The 16886-nt window shown below is 38.3% G+C and overlaps 1 protein-coding gene across 4 annotated transcripts in view; it reads right to left on the reverse strand.

Annotated features, from left to right (window-relative positions):
* The window catches only part of woc (zinc finger protein without children), a 717317-nt gene that overhangs the window by 532799 nt on the left and 167632 nt on the right, over positions 1–16886 (reverse strand). For all 4 annotated transcript variants that reach the window (XR_016547396.1, XM_090381483.1, XM_090381482.1 and 1 more), the window contains exon 7: positions 13064–13321. Coding sequence is in view for 3 of the 4 variants with exons in the window: in XM_090381483.1 (XP_090237609.1) it covers positions 13064–13321 (258 nt within the window). In the remaining variant the exon portion in view is untranslated. The remainder of the gene's footprint in view (positions 1–13063; positions 13322–16886) is intronic.

Consider the following 16886-nt stretch of genomic DNA (forward strand, 5'->3'; position numbering starts at 1 on the left):
TTTTTCTGATTTCAAAAATTCCACTGACATGGTGCATTCACAAACTTAAAATTTTTTTTTTTTTTTTTTTTTTACTTTTCAAAAATATGTTTTGTCTTTTCTCTTTTCAAAAATATGTTTTGTCTTCTTATTTCTTAGCTATCTTTTTATTTATCAGGTCCACTTTACAGATTTTCTGTTTTAAATGATTTAGGTGGAGATGGGCATTTGCCTGGGAACCACCCTGAACCAGTACACACACACACACACACACACACACACACACACACACACACACACACACACACACACACACACACACACACACACACACACACACAGCCAGGTGGGAAGGAGCAGCAGTGCATAGGACACGCTTCTTGATTAGACCGGGGTTCGAGCCCGTCACCACCAAATATAGAGGATGTGGAAAGGTCAGGGAATGACCACCGCATATCCCCCAGCAATATGGCCTTAGTTGCTAATGCTCTAAACAAATAACTAACTAATTAACCTGACGCTTCGCAACGGGGTTCTTTTTTCCACTTTTCACAAGGTATTTTTCGTTCTATTCAAAATAATGGATTGAAACAACATTATGAAACTGATGCTAATTTTGCTTTAAATATGCGAATTTTGGCAGCAATTGCATTTGTGCCCACTCCAATTGTGATGGTCGTTTTTTTAACATTTGAGTGAAAATGGTGTTTTTCCTCCAGAGTCGCAAGAAGTTGTTGATTATTTTGAGGATACATGGATTGGACCCCAACCAGACGACATCTTGGTCGACCACCAAAGTATTCCCATGAAATGTGGAACATACGCCAGCTTGTTCTTAAAGGATTACCAAGAACGAATAATTCTGTTGAAGGGTGGCATAGAGGATTTGAAGAACAAGTCACTGCTTACCATCCCAACATTTGGAAATTTATTGATTGCATTAAAAAAGAACAAAGTATTAACGAAATGCACATTGAACAATATTTAAGTGGAAGTGATCAAGGCAACGAAAAAAAAGAAGTATCTCGATTGTGATGAACGAATTAAAAGGCTTGTTAGTGCATACGATGAACCGGGTGATGTTGATTATCTAAGAGGTATAGCGCATAATATTTCTTATTAATAATTTACATAATGTGTTGTAAATATTACAGTTTCTTAGTAATTAATTATCCCAACGTGACTGATTCTGAAGATTGCATAAACATTATTTTGAAATTTTGCAGTGTACTATGACATGCCTACAATTAATTGTTACAATTAATGCAAACAATTAAATGTTACAATTAGTTTATTTTAAAATTAACCAATTGTTATATTGTTCAAATAATGGATTTTTTACTATTTTTGTGATACATGTAACTATTAAAATACATAATCTACCTATTAAATTACATATTTCCATACATGTGTTTTTTTGTTTTTTTTTTTTATTTCTGTACTATTCCCTCATAGTTCATAGAATTCCAAAAATATGCTAATCATAGCTTAAGGCAGAAACTTAAATAAAAAATAAACTTTTTATGATTAGTTTAAAAGTAATCTACCTATTAAATTACATGTAATTACATATACATGTGTTTCTTTTATTTCCGTACTATTCCCTCATAGTTCATAGAATTCCAAAAAATATGCTAATCATAGCTTAAGGCAGAAACTTAAATAAAACATAACTTTTTATGTTATTTTTATGTTGACCAAACACATCTCATTGCTTCTAGAGTAAAATGCGATAAACTGATGCGGCGGTAAATTTTCCGGACCTCATCTATTCTACATCTGTCTTTTCTTAATTTAAATTTATGCCCCCTTAGGTTCGTAATCTGAACAAGTGGAAGAATCCCATCAGAATTCAGCGTGCTCAACCCATTCAAGGCCTTATACATCTCAATCAGATCACCGCGCTAGTGCCTAGTCTCCAGCCACTGCAATTTGCAGAACTTAAGTCTCTCTTGGTAAGAGGATCCCTGCATTCCCCTCACCAATCTTGTTGCCCTTCTCTGTACACACTCAAGCAAATCTACATCCTTCCTAAAATGAGGCCTCCAGACCTGTATGCAGTACTCAAGGTTTGGCCTGACCATTGCCTTATACAGAGGGGCAATCACCTCCTTTTCCTTGCTAGCAAAATTCCTATATATCATTGACAAAACCCAATGACCTGACCTGGCAGCCTGTCTACATTGCTCAGAAAACATCACATCTGACTGCACAATTACTCCCAGATCTTTTTCATTTTCTACCATCTTAAGTGTAGTACCACACAATTGGTACGTTTCTCTGGGGTTACTTCTACCGATATGCAGTACTTTGCATTTGTCAAGTTTAAACTTCAGTTGCCACTTCTCAGCCCATCTGCCCAAATTTTCTAGATCCTTTTGCAGTAGCACACTGCCATTACTGTCATTACCAACCCTGCCAACATTTGTATCATCAGTAAAATTTCGACACTTAGCCTGATTACCTTCATCAATATCATTGATAAATATACAAAACAACAGTGGACCCAACACCGAATCCTGTGGGACTCCAACTAATAACATTAGTCCACGAAGAGCAGCACCCATTGATTACCACCCTCTGTCTTCTCCCACTCAACCATCCTTTTATCCATTGTAGCAGTTTACCCTTAATACAATTCTGCTCCGATTTGTACAGTAGTCTTCCATGCGCAACAGTGTCAAAAGTTTTCCTGAAATCCAAATAAATGATATCAGAATAATTTTTTGCCTCCAGTTCCTTTGTAACCACATCATAATAACCAATCAAATTTGTCAGACAAGACTTTCCCTTAACAAACCCATGCTGTGTCTGAATTATTGCTGCAGTCTTGTCTAGATGATCCCAATGCATCTTTAACCAGTGACTCCATTATTTTACCTGGAACAGAAGTTAAACTAACTGGTCTGTAATTACTTGTGTCACCCTTCAATCCCCCTTTGTGAATTGGGGATACATTTGCACATCTCCAGTCCGTGCAAACCTCCCCTGAGTCCAAGGATGCTCTTATAATTTCTAAGTATTTATGCTGCCTAATACTCCTAATCATTTCTCCATTTAGCTTAATAAACAGGTGGTCTATTCACGTCAAGGAAGCCCTTTAGCAACATTTGTTTGTTTTTTTAGTCGAGATTTAAAGTTTATGTGTTTAACACCAGATATTCAACTCGGGGAACTTCAATTGCTCTGTGCTCAAGTTCCTGGCGGGAATTAGCAAAAATCAGAATAACAAGGTCGTTTGCGTAAGTGAGCTGAAGGATTTCGTCACGAACAACTGAAAGCCACCCATCAAGGACCATGTTCCAGCACACAGGGCCAAGAACAGAGCCCGGAGGGCAAACACCGTAACCAGGGTTTGACCTGAGGGCAACCCCTGGTTACAGATCTTGTGACAGAACAAAATCCTGAAGTGACTGTGATGCTCCGAGAATCAAAATAATTCGAAAGGAGGCGGTAAATGGGAGCAGAGACCCCCGGCCTCTCTGGACCTCACCAGGACACTCGGCCACCAAACAGTGTTGAATACCCCTTTGAAGTCAACAAAGAGACCGAGGACATATTTAGGAAATTTTGAACAGCATTCAGAACTTGACAAATAGCAACAGAAGACCTTCCACGAGTAAAGCCGAATTGAAGTGGAAAACTTAGATTTCTCTCTAAATAGTAATTTAGAAAACGAGAGACAATTTTTCTAGGACTTTATCAAGGATGGGCAGTAGAGCAAGGATCACTGGAGGGTTTGTCAAAGGATTTAAGCAGAAGTTTTTAAGTCTAGACTGTTTCCAAGGCAAGGGAAATAATCCCAAAGAGAGACAAGCATTCATAAGATTTAATATTATTAATGGGCAATTTTACCAAAATCTTTTAAGAACAGAAACATCAAGGAGGTCCTGTCCAGGACACTTTCCATCCCTTAAGGTTGAGATAGCAGATTCCAGCTCAATATCCGAAAATGGAGCCTCGGCATAGGGCCCTTGGTATGATAAATGATCTAATCTTGTAGTTTGGGCGGTGTTTTCACAGGACACAGTGTCCTCCTGGAGCAACCTGTCCAAAATGGCATTAACTTACAAACTCCAGTCCAGGGTTTCATTACATTTTTTTTTTTTTTTTTTTTTGGTAGTTGTTGGCGCATAGGCTTCTGTGGCCATAATGCACCTCCCAAGGTTCTTGCAGTACTTTGATCCAAGCCCGAGGCGGGAATCGAACCCGCAACCTTTGGGTTACCAGGCAGACACTTTACCCACCTAGCTAGCCTGGTCGGCAGGTTTCATTACAACTTACAGTAATAGATGAGAAAACATCACCAGGATGAATCTTGTTTGCAAGGTAATCCCCACGGATCTTCATTTATGTTGTGCTGAACAAACCTTGCCCAGGCAAGTTTCTTCTCTTGGTAGATGGTATTGAAAAAAACTCCTTCTACTGGATTTATACAACTCATCAAGTCTGTCAATCTCAGTCCTGGGCCTGTTAGCTCTCTTTGCTCTCTGAAAATTATGACGAGCATTTGTAAGTTTCTTCTGAGAATAGTGAGATTTGGGGGGGTCAACCATGGAACACAATTCATTTTTCGTTTTTTTTTTTTTTTTTTTTTTTTTCTTTTTTAGAGTGGCCTCACAGACTGTGTTTAGAGTCTCTTGGACCCTGGTAACCTGCATATCAGCAGGAAGAGAGTAAAGCTGGATGATTATTTCTTCAGAAGTAAGCTCACTAACCTTTACATCAAAGCTATTCCAATCAACATGTTTTGTTTTAAACAGCAGGAAATCAAAACACCACCTGATAGCCCTAGAATTGTTGCTATGACTGATCATAAAGGTGATGACATTGTGATCACTCGAGCACCACGACGTATGGCTAAGCCAGCTGGAAATGCCATTACGAAGAGCGAGTTTGAAAGGGTAATGTCAATATAGGATTGACCAAGAGACGAAACGAAAGTTGGCGGATGTCCTGGGGTATTCCACAGAGTGAGATTATTGGACTGGATAAGCTCTTCCAAGAGCTCCCCATTGGAATCTGTAGTAGGGCTATTCCAAAGTCGAGAGTGGGCATTAGCATCCATCATAAAAATGATGGGAAAACCAGACAGACAGATCAGAACGTCTTCCAAATAATTTAGAAATAGCTCAATGGACTGTTCAGCCTGACTGCATTGAGCATACAATGAGACCACAAAAATTTTTCCGAAATAGCCTTCCAAGCATGCACATGTGGCATGAGTGGAGCAAAGACTGAAAATTTTTGTTACAGTAATGAGGGGGTCAGCAACCACGAGGGCAGCATAGACCCTGGTAGTTGCATTCCCCCGATCGCCGACTGTAACAGGGTTTGAGGAAATAATGCGACAGCTGAGAGTGAGGCCCTTGACCACACCCTTATAGGAATATAATTCTTGTAACCCTAGAAGTTGAAGTTTGTGTTGGACCATTAACTTAGAAAGGTCGTTTAGAACCGATAAAGATCGTTGACAGTTTAGCTGTAAAGTATAAACACAAGACACTTCAGAGTTAAGTAAAGTCGGTCCGAATTTTGTTAGCTCTTGGGCTTTCACAAGTTCAGGACACTTAATAATTTTGATATCATATATCATATACTTGTATTTCAGGAAAGCTTTTGATACTGTTGCACATCGAAGACTGCTGTACAAATTGAAGCAGTATGGCATTAAGGCCAAGTTAGTGCAAGGGATAAAGGGATGGTTGAGTGGGAGATGGCAGAGAGTGGTAATAAACGGACACTGCTCTACATGGACAAATGTTATTAGCACAGTCCCCCAGGATTCGGTGTGGGCCCATTGTTGTTTTGGGTATTTATCAATAATATCAATGAAAGTATATCAGGCTTAATATCCAAGTTTGCAGAGGATACAAAGGTTGGCAGGGTTGTTAATGACACTAAAGATAGTATGCTACTGCAACAGGAACTAGAAAAGTTAAGCAGGGCTGAGAAGTGGCAACCAAAGTTTAACATTAACAAATGCAAAGTACTGCATATGGGTAGCAGTAACCCAAGAGAAACGCACCAATTCTGTGATACTACACTCAGGGAGGTGGAGAATGAAAAAGACCTGGGGGTAATTGTGCAGTCAGATATGAAGTTCTCTGAGCAGTACAGATGGGCTGCCACAGTAGGTCATGGAGTTTTGTCAATGATATATAGGAATTTTGTTAGCAGAGACCAGGAGGTGATTATCCCATTGTATAAGGCAATGATCAGGCCACACCATGAATATTGTATACAGGTCTGGAGGCCTCATTTTAGGAAGGATGTAAAGTTGCTAGAACGAGTACAGAGAAGGGCAACAAGATTGGTGAGAGGAACAAAGGGGTGCGTTTATGAATTAAATTCTGCAAGTTGCAGCGTCTGGGGACTAGACACCTGCGAGGTGATATGATTGAGGTGTATAAGGCCTTGAATGGATTGAGTATGCTGAATTCTGATGGGATTCTTCCACTTGCTCAGATTACGAACCTTCGGGGGCATAAATTCAAATTGAGGAAAGACAGTTGTAGAATAGATGTGCAGACGTTTGCCTTTAGCCAATGGGTACTTGATTGGTGGAACAGACTTCCATTTGTTGTTGTGGAAGTTGATAGCTTAAATAAATATAATGCTGAACTAGAGAAACATTTGGAGTGACCAGATGGGTGAAATGGGAATGGCCTTTCCCCCCCCCCTTTGGCTGATGCTGTATAAGCTTGCTTTCTTGCGTCATATGTCTCAACTAATGCTAATATGTCGATGCAAGACAGTTCCTTTATATAGGGCTGACATCCTCTATATAGGGCTAAATGTAGCATAGCATGTCTTAAGTGCTATCAGCCAAAACTTTTCTGGAAATCAAAGCTTAGCTAACTATGAGATGCTTGTTGACCAACCCTGCAAGTATACAAAGAACTGAGTTGTAATGAGCTTAAAAATTCATTTTTTACGTTTTTACTCCTCCTACTCCAAACTTGGATATATTAATGACGAGATGGTGTGGAAAGATTTTCCCAAGACATTTATTGCATAGAAAAAGATATAAAGGCAAGTGGAGTCCAAACATCAGATGATACTGATTCTGCTGCATGCCTTTTCTGCAGATACTTCCATGGACTAATAGAAGCCAATTCTTCTGAATTGGCTTCTATTATTCCTACTCTCTCTTTCAAAACAGTCCAAACACATGCCGCCACCAGCCAACATCCATTTACTGTCCAACTTCAAACTCACAGAACCAACTTTTCATCTTCCTCTTTTATTCATTCAACTGCTGCTTTCTGGTACATATTTCCTGAAAATTACAATCTACAGAAGTTCAAGTCTAATGTCAACAAATATCTTCTTTCATTTTCTCAACCTCCAACCCAAGCACAGTACTAAGTACTATAGGTTCTAATACCTCTCGTGTTTGGAGTTCTCATAAATAAAGAGAAAAAAAAGTGCTTATGAGAGAGAGAAATGAGTGGGGGGGGGAATAATTCTAGAATTATGGTTAGAAACATTTTAGACTAATAAAAAAAATTCACATTTGGTTAAAGCTTGTGAAATGATCTGTTAATAAGTAATTAAAACAAAAATATTAATGTTTCTCAAAAAACAAACAAAATATGTGATGACAATATTAAGGGCATGTTTATGTTCAACACTATATAATATTTTGTGGCGAAAAAAGGGGGATTAAATTTGCTGGCCACTGTTAATACCCTAGGAAGTGAACAATACTGGTAAGTGGGATTATGTGAACAAGGATTTGAAGTTCAAAATCTGAACAGAAAGAAATTTTCTGCAGAAGCATCTATCAACTGGCTTTTTTTTTCCCCCTCCTGTTGTTGAGACAGGCAATAACAATTATGTTCTTATTAATGAGAGTAGGTTACTCAATGATACTGGAAGTTGTCTTTCTATTGGATGTTGTTGTTGTTGGCACATCGGCTTCTGTGGCCATATTGCAACTCCCAAGGTTTTTGCATTTTCTACTCCAATCCAAGCTTGAGGCGGAATTCAAACCAGCAACCTCTGGGTTGCAAGGCAGGTGCTTTACCCACCCACCCAGCCCGGTCGGCATTGGATGTTGTAAACAACAAAAAATGGAAAACCATTTGAACAGACGAAGTTCTTAACTATTTTGGAGGGTTCATTTGTCATATGGTTTATTTTATGGACAAATAAGCAGGGCTGTAGTGGAGGGTATATGCAGATATATGCTGTATACTGTATGGATTCTTTTAGCTGAATAGGATATACCTTCTGGTTTTTGAAAGATTTGCAAAAACAAATACTGTATTATTAAAATATTTACTGAAAATTAAAAAATAAATGTATTAGAATTTAATTCTTAGGCAACAGTTATAGTAATTAAGTTAGGCAATCTTAGGAAATACTTATAGTTTAACTGTAAGTTTAATGACTCCTTATGTGCTGCATTATAATGATTAAGTATATTAAAGTAGATGATTTAGTACAAGTAAGTCTCTCACTCTTATTAAATATGTGTCTTCTATAACATCACATCCAAGTGGATTCATCAAGAGGTGAGTGCTGAAAATTAAGCGGTGCTACTTTAATATACTTAGAAATACTTATAGTTATACTTATTGCAATACTTATCTTAGGCAATATGTATATTGTGTTGTTATTATTATTATTTTACTTATGATGTTTCTTTACTAGGTTTGGCCAATGGGGCTGGTATCGGCAATTATAGCGTTTTGGTGCTTTGATATACGGGTATATATATATTTTTAGTGGGCAGCCAGCCTATTTACATATTTCATTATATTTATATAGTATCAGTATTATATTTTCGGACACCATATAAAAAATTCGAACATAATATACCATTAAACAGCACGTACCTTATCTACTTAGACTATAATGAAATAATAATATTATGACGGATGTAATGTTCTATCTACAATAGATGGCATTAATCCGATCTGGACTATATTGCTTAAGATATTTATTAATTGCTCCTATTATATATATATATACATACATACTGAAAGGACAGAATTCATGGGATACCTGGTTCCCAGGCAACATGACATCGTCACCACTCTCACTAGAGGACGAACCCACCGTCTGGCAGGTATATAGAAAAACTGCATCACTGCATTCACGTAGATGGTAATTCGATGACAGTATGGATAAACGTCATGAGATAATTGACTTTAAAAGAGGGATGATAGTGGGTGCCAGATGCATGGGTCACTCTAACACAGAGATAATACTGAAATTGCACTATCCCCGTTCGACAGTATCAAGAGTGTATCGGGAATATGCCATTGTGGATAGCGCTGTGAGTGGAGAAGTGGTATATGAAGGCGGCCGTCGACATCTGTCTCACATCGTTGAAGTCGGGGGTGATTTGTGGCACTGTCACTCTCTGGTTGGCTGAAACAATGCAAGACAGATGTCAAAGCCGCCAAGATCATCAGGCGATCATTAGCAACAATAGGTTATGGAAGCTGCCAACTCACCAGAGTCCCACTGCAAACACCATGACACAGGACTTTATGCCTCGACTGGACAAAAGAACACTGGCACTGGATCTTGGATGGTTGGAGACGGGTCTCCTGGTCCAATGAGTCCTGTTTCCAGTAATTTCGAGCAGACGGGAGGGTGCATATCTGGAGGAAACCATATGAAGCTATACACCCATCATGTCAACAAGGAACTGTTCAGGCAGGTGGACGGTCGGTACGGTCTTGGGCGTGTTCAACTGGCACACATTGGGACATCAGGCACATCTAGATGCATCTCTGAATGGTCCAGGACGGACACGTAACCTGGACCATCTCTGAATGGTCCAGGTTACGTGTCCGTCCTTGCAGACCATCTGCATCCCTTCGTGGTCATCATGCAACCATAGGGCAATGGATTCTTCCAGCAGGACAATGCGCCTCCCCCACAGAGTCGTGGTTACTAGAACATGGTTCAAAAAGCATTCCGCAGATTTTACCATCATGGAAGGGCTTCCCTGTTCACAGGACATGAACGTTGTGGAGCATCTTTGGGATGCTGTGGAAAGGTCTCCTCCACCCAGGAATGTGACGAATTATGGACAGCAGTGCAACAAGAATGGATGGAAATACCTGTGGAACGCTTTTCTGAACTAGTGGAATCAATGTCTCTCTGTGTGACTGCCTTTATCCGGGCGAAAGGTGGGCCTATCCGTTACTAGGTAGGTATCCCATGATTTCTGTCCTGTTTGTTTGTTATTTGGTTTTTAGGAGCATTAGCAACTAAGGCCATATTGCTCCAGGATATGCGGTGGTCATTCCCTGACCTTTCCGCATCCTCCGTATTTGGTGGTGACGGCTCGAACCCCGGTCTAATCAAGGAACGTGTGCTATGCACTGCTGCTCCTTCCCACCTGGCTACGGATTTGCCTCTGTCCTGTGTGTGTGTGTGTGTGTGTGCGTATGTGTGTGTGTGTGTGTGTGTGTGTGTGCGTGTGTGTGCGTGCGCTATTGTAAGGGTATAATTGGTACTATATAGTATCAACAGTAATTAGATTACAGAATGATGTTTATGACCACCTACCTAATATAATGTTGGTCCTCCACGTCCAGCCAAAACAGCTTGTACCTGGCGAGGCATGGACGCTACAAGATTTCTAAATGTGTCTTGTGACCAGCAGATCTTTTAACTCCTGTAAGATCCGTAGTTGAGATGCAGATCGGAGTTGCTGTTCCAACACAAACCACAGATGCTCGATGGGATTGATGTCTGGGGAATTTGGAGGCAAGGGCAATACCTGGAAGTCTTCCTCATCTTCCTCGAACAATCTGGGCGGTGTGGCATAGCACATTATCATGCTGAAAGATGGCACCGCCAGAGGGGGAAGACTGCTGCCATGAAAGGGTGTACCAGGTCAGCAATGATGTTTAGGTAAGTGGTACATATCAGAGTGCCTGGCACATGGATTACGGAACCCAGGGTATCCCAGCAGAACATCGCCCAAAGCATGACACCGCCACCACCGGCTTGTTTTTTTTTCCCATCGTGCATCCAGGCACCATCACCTTCCCAGGTAAATGATACACACATACTCGGCCGTCCACATAGTGCAACAGGAAACATGATTCATCGGACCAGATGACCATATTCCGATCACTCAAGGTCCAGTTTCGATGCTCAAGTGCCTTTGTAGATGCTGTCGCCGGTGAACCGTGGTTAGCGTAGGCACTCGGAGCAGCCTGCGGCTATGCAGCCCCATTTTCAGCAGGGTTCAATGTATTGTGTGTTGTGACACATCACTCCCGTCACCAGCATTCAAATTACCGGCGAGTTGTGCCACAGTCACCCTTCTGTTGCCATGTACCATCCAGGAGAGGCTTCGCTCACCTCGAGCATCGATGAGCCATGGTTATCCAACACCTCGCCGGCAATTCGTGGATTCCCCCTCCTCGGACCACTTTCGGTAGGTACTAACCATGGCTGACTGTGAGCACCCCACCAGCCGTGCCATTTCGGATATGCTCTGACCCAGTCTTCTGGCCATTACAATTTGGCCTTTGTCAAACTCGCTTACGTCTGCTACCCTTCCCATCTGAAGAACAAGAGTAACACTGATTAATGGAGCTCAGTATCAGGTGTTTTTTATAAAGTGTCCCGACCTGCACATATGCCGTAGTTCATCTGCAGTTGCTTCAATTTGCATAAAGACTCGCTGGTCATAATGTTTTGGCTCATCGGTGTGTGTATATATATAAGGTGAAATTGTCATGAGTGTACTCTCATGGGTGAGAACATAATGGTTATTGCCATTGTATTAACAACAGAAGGGGAAAAAATTGGGAAATAGTTCTAAATTGGAAGCCTTAAAAATTTATTCTTAATTTTGACATTACATTGTATAATAATATCAAAAAACATAATTAGAAACAACAGCCTTGTAATCCAAAAATAAAAAAATAAATAATAACAATAATAAACTTTCCATTTCCCAACTACTGCACAGCCAAATCTCAAGGTAGCAAATGAATGTAAAAAGAAGGAACCAAAATTCTAAGGTTATAACAATGCTGTAAAGAAAGAAATGTCATAAAGAAAGAATATTTTTTATGGCAAAATATTTCCAATTAAAAATCATACTAGAAGAATACTGAAATTCACCAACATTGTTTTGGGTTTATAAAATACACCAAGCACATCAGTTAAAGAGTAAGAATGCAAAGCATTGGTTATATAATGGCCTCCATCAGACCATTACCAGATGTTCATTTCTAATGAAAGCATTTTTTCACATGTCACATTTAACTTTAATGATGGGATCCAAGGAGGACCTGTTTTATGGAAATAATATATTGGGTATTATTCAACAAATTCTTTGTTTCAATAGGGCAAGTGAAATGGCTGTGAAACAAAGTTCTTGAAAAAAGCAAAACTTTTTCTGAAGAACATGGACAAGAAAGTTCAAAAGGGGCAATGGATTTTAATAATTTCAAGGACCTGATTAGTCTTTTCTAGGTTTAGGAAAAGTCAACACTCATGAATGATGCCAAATATTTGTCCTAGAGTTTTACTAGGACAGACATTTTCTCGAAAAAATCAATTGTAAAAAAAATCAGTAAAAGATAAAAGGATCTTTCAATATGTTGTAACACTAAGTAAAAAATCCCATTAGGCCCAAAGTACTTGGAAAATCATAAAATAAAAGAAAGATTGATTAGAGAGGAACATACAGTTCTGTTAAAATGGGTTCTTTAACAGAGTTGTTTCCTACATTATTAGGAAAATGGAAGAAGCAAGCTGGTTTAGCTTTTCTGGCAAGGAACTTATGAAGAAAAAGAAAAGTTTTTTCTACAGAACAATAACAACATTCCACTTATGACACAAACTAAGTGGAATGTGAACTCAGTAAATTTACTGGAATCCACTTGTGCGATCACTAAACGCATTACAGGTATTTAAGTAATGCAGTTATCTACTGGATAATGGGAGGCATAAGGAATGTGTTTGTGTATACAGTGAAATGAACAGGCCACTGTATTAGAAAATAATTTATTCTTATTTATGGTTATTAAGTAAAGAGATTTAAAAGAAAAAAAAAATTCAAGGAAAATTGGTAGCTATTTCAAATACTTACCTTTAGTCCTTTTTTAAACTCTTCTAAACATCGACCCGAACAAAACTGCCGTATGTCAGAACCAAATCGAACACAATACTTCCCTAATGATACTTGCTGAACTGGAACCTGACAGCATGTACAGTGACTACCCAAATATGCTTGATATTTGCCTAAGCAATCTTCATTGCAAAATTCCATCGTTTCCCATGTCAAACACTTAGTACGTCCCTGAATATTGCTTTTGCACTGGGCACAAGCCTGTTTAGGACCATGGCTCTATATAGAAAATACTGAATAATTATTAATATAATAACATTACATGCTCAGATATAAAGTTTTAAAATTAAATAAAAAAATACTTAGTACTTATTCAGCAATATATAGTATTTTTGAAAAAAAGACTATATATTACTGAATTACCCTTTAGATGTTAACAAAACTGTTTTTTTTTCTTTAGCTTTATTCATCAATAAATACTGATGTCATGCAAGGTTAGCATTGAGCCTTTATGCATCTACTTCTACAGTAGAGAATAAGTTTTAATATATATACTGTCTTATTCTAAAACACACTGAATGGCCCCCAAATGCTTATAGATGCATATCTACATACTGTACCTTGTTTGCAAATAAGTTCTTTTTCATAAATGGCTCTCATGTGTAGCACAGTTGGTAGAATCACCATTCACCCCACAATGGGTGGAAAAGATCCGAGTTTGAGTCCTGTCAATGAAGTGAGGAATTTTTTGGGCCTTTTTCACAACATGGCTGAGATAGTCTGCTAGCTTAGAGGAATTCATAAACTAATAGATTAACAGTATTCCGCTTATATTGGAATGAGCAGCAGCCTGGAAAGAAAGGTGCTAGGGATTTCCAGACTGCTGAGAGTTATCATAGAACCAGTAAATACATGGGCTGTGTTAGAATAGGTGCATGTACACCAATGCTAGGAGTAAATAAATTTGATGAATTTGAGGTGTTGGTGTACATGCCCCTCAAACAATGAAGGTGGATATCGCTAGGACATCAGAGACGTGGTGTCACTCAGAGATAAGGAATGTAGAATTGGAATTTAGGGAGTACAATGTGTACAGAAAGGATAGAAAGGGAGGAGTGGTAATGCTGTTAGTTAAGAAACACATAAAATCTAAGGAAGTGCATCCAGCTGACATGGGTGCAATGTTGAGTCAGTTTTGTGTGACATAAGCACTGGGAAAGCAAAATTAAGAGTAGGAGTGTGTTATAGGCCTAATGATTCTGATGAGTACAATGAATAACTATATAGAGAAATAGAGTGGACCAGTAAATCAGATTGTTTTGACACCTTCCTGCAGAAGTCAATCAATTGACTTCTGCAGGAAGGCTTTTACGAATGAAGTAAGAAAATCCATGGTAAATTAAATATGCCTTAAGGTAGTGTGAACTAGATAGAACTTGTAGGACAGAGGTAGAGGCTGTTCTACATGCCCTAGCCCAAGGATGGGGGAACCTTTTTTCACTGGAAGGCCTAATTTTATTTAACCAAGATACTATTAGGATGCATGCTGAAAATTAAATATATACAAAAAAAATTATATTTTTGTAGGCATATTTGCAATTTTAATTACAGCCTTTTATCGTATGAGAAATTTAAACAAAAAAATTAGCAAAGGCATTTATTTGTTTAGTGAAGATGATGATAAAACTAAAAATGGACAAATTTAGACAACAAACCATTTAATGAATTTTTTGCGATTGCTTAATGCCAGATAGTAGTCTGATATTTGGTTCCAACATTGTTGAGAGTAGTTTTAATGTTCCCCCAAGTGAATATCAGTCACCTGAGATCTCAATCTTGTTTTAATTTGTGTCATATATGAAAATGTTGATTCACAACAGTAGGTTGTCCCAAAACAAGATAGCATTCAACGAGCATGTTGACGTAAACATGAGTATTCAACAGCATTTTTCATTTTTAAAGAGGATCCTTCTTCGCGTCAAATAGAGACTTTTGAATATTATCTTCTGAGAGCTCAATTAAGTCATCAGATGCTTTGGAGACATCAATCAGGTGTGGTTGAAAAGCTAGTTTCAGCACGAGATCATGTTTCTCAAAATCAGCAAACCTTTCATTGTATTCTTGATCAGGGAGTCTAGAACAGCTGTGTATTCTTTCATGTCGCATTTCCTTAATGATTTGTTTGTATCCTGTTCATTAATTAGTTTTGCCAGTTCAGGAAAGTGTTCAGCTGAAAGTTCCGACCAGTTAAGCAAGGTCAGCTTTTTCCGAAATGCCTGTATTTTAAGCTACATATCATATTTAGATTTGGTTTTACCTTGCAAAAAACATTTAGATCATTTTCCTTTGACATCATATCACAGAAAAATTCAATATCTCTGCAGAATTCCACTTCTGCAGAGATATTGCAGAAGTGGAATTCTGCAGAATTCATACATTCAAAAAAGCTTGATTTGTTTTTGCAAAGATAAAAGTTCGATAAGCATTATTTATCCTTGGGACAACCAGCGCACTTTAGAATGATATGGCATATCCACACTGAATGCTTTTTCATTAAGCTAAAGCATGTTGCGAAATTGGTGATGTCGTGAAATTATTTGTATTTGCTCGAATGCAGTTTACCTATATGTGTCACTTAAAACAGTAGATTTAGAACACAGATTCTGATGATGAAGAATATAGTGAAAGGAAATCAAAGTATCTGGATCTGGCAATTCTTTCTGTAGTAACGCAACAAATCATTCATGTTTTCCTCTCATTGCAGGTGTGCCACCTGCACATACACTTACTAAATTATGTACATTCAGTTTTGCTTCACGGCATTTTTCATTGAAAATGGTGATATATGTCAATTGCAAGGGTCGTTACAGTAAGGGTACCCATAGTCAGTAACCCCTCATGACAATGAATATTTGCAGTTATAACACGAATGCAAAACACCTGCACTGAGTCAATAATGTCAGTGGGTTCAATCAAGACAATTGAATAATAAATGGCTTTGCTTTGGCATATTGCATGAAGTTGTTCTGTTATATTACGCTCTAATTCATTTTGCCAATCAGTTATGGTCGTCCTTAAAAGAGGCAGTTGTTTGTACTTCTTAAACCTTAGCTGAATCTAAACATCCCACAACTTAAACAATGCATTTTTTTATGATTTCCACATCATTAAATGGTTCACCTCTTCTTCCAAGTATATATGCTACTTTATTGTCGCTTTAGTGAGGTTAGTCCCTTGTCCTGACAGTTTTGAATACTTGTTGCTGCTTTCCATCTTTCATTTTCTGAAGCACAGGCTTTCAAGGTTCTTCTAGTTTAGCATATTTGTTGTCCTTATGAGTCACATAATGCTGATATGCATTGTATTTATTGACATTCTGTGAAAATTCAGTGAAATTCTGGCCAATATGGCATAGCAGAGTATACACATCATTTTATTGTTCTCTGCAACAATGCAATACTGCAATTCCAATTCTTCACTGAATACTCTCTTTTCTTCCTTTAATGCTCTTTTCTTATTTCTTGACATAATCGGGTTACCAGTAAAAATGAAAAATGAAATACATAGATTGACTGAAGAATCAATTTTAAAGTAAACAAGCACTGGAAACCAATGGAACTGGGGAGAATGACTGGAACATCAACTGATACTGATAGCAGTCAGTGAGAGAGTCATCACTGATAAGAAAGGCAATGTTGCAAAATGAAGTTCAGTGGAAGAGATGCCGTATTATCTATATGGGAAACAATAATATTCTGTAAAGATTAGTGAATTAGAATAAATGCTTTATTTTGTATTTACTTTAATATATAATTCATTATTATTTTCCTTAACTACAAAAGGC

This window comes from Mastigoproctus giganteus, chromosome 9 (genome assembly GCF_048544385.1).
Source record: "Mastigoproctus giganteus isolate SK-2022 chromosome 9, ASM4854438v1, whole genome shotgun sequence".
Classification (NCBI taxonomy): Eukaryota; Metazoa; Arthropoda; class Arachnida; order Uropygi; family Thelyphonidae; genus Mastigoproctus; species Mastigoproctus giganteus.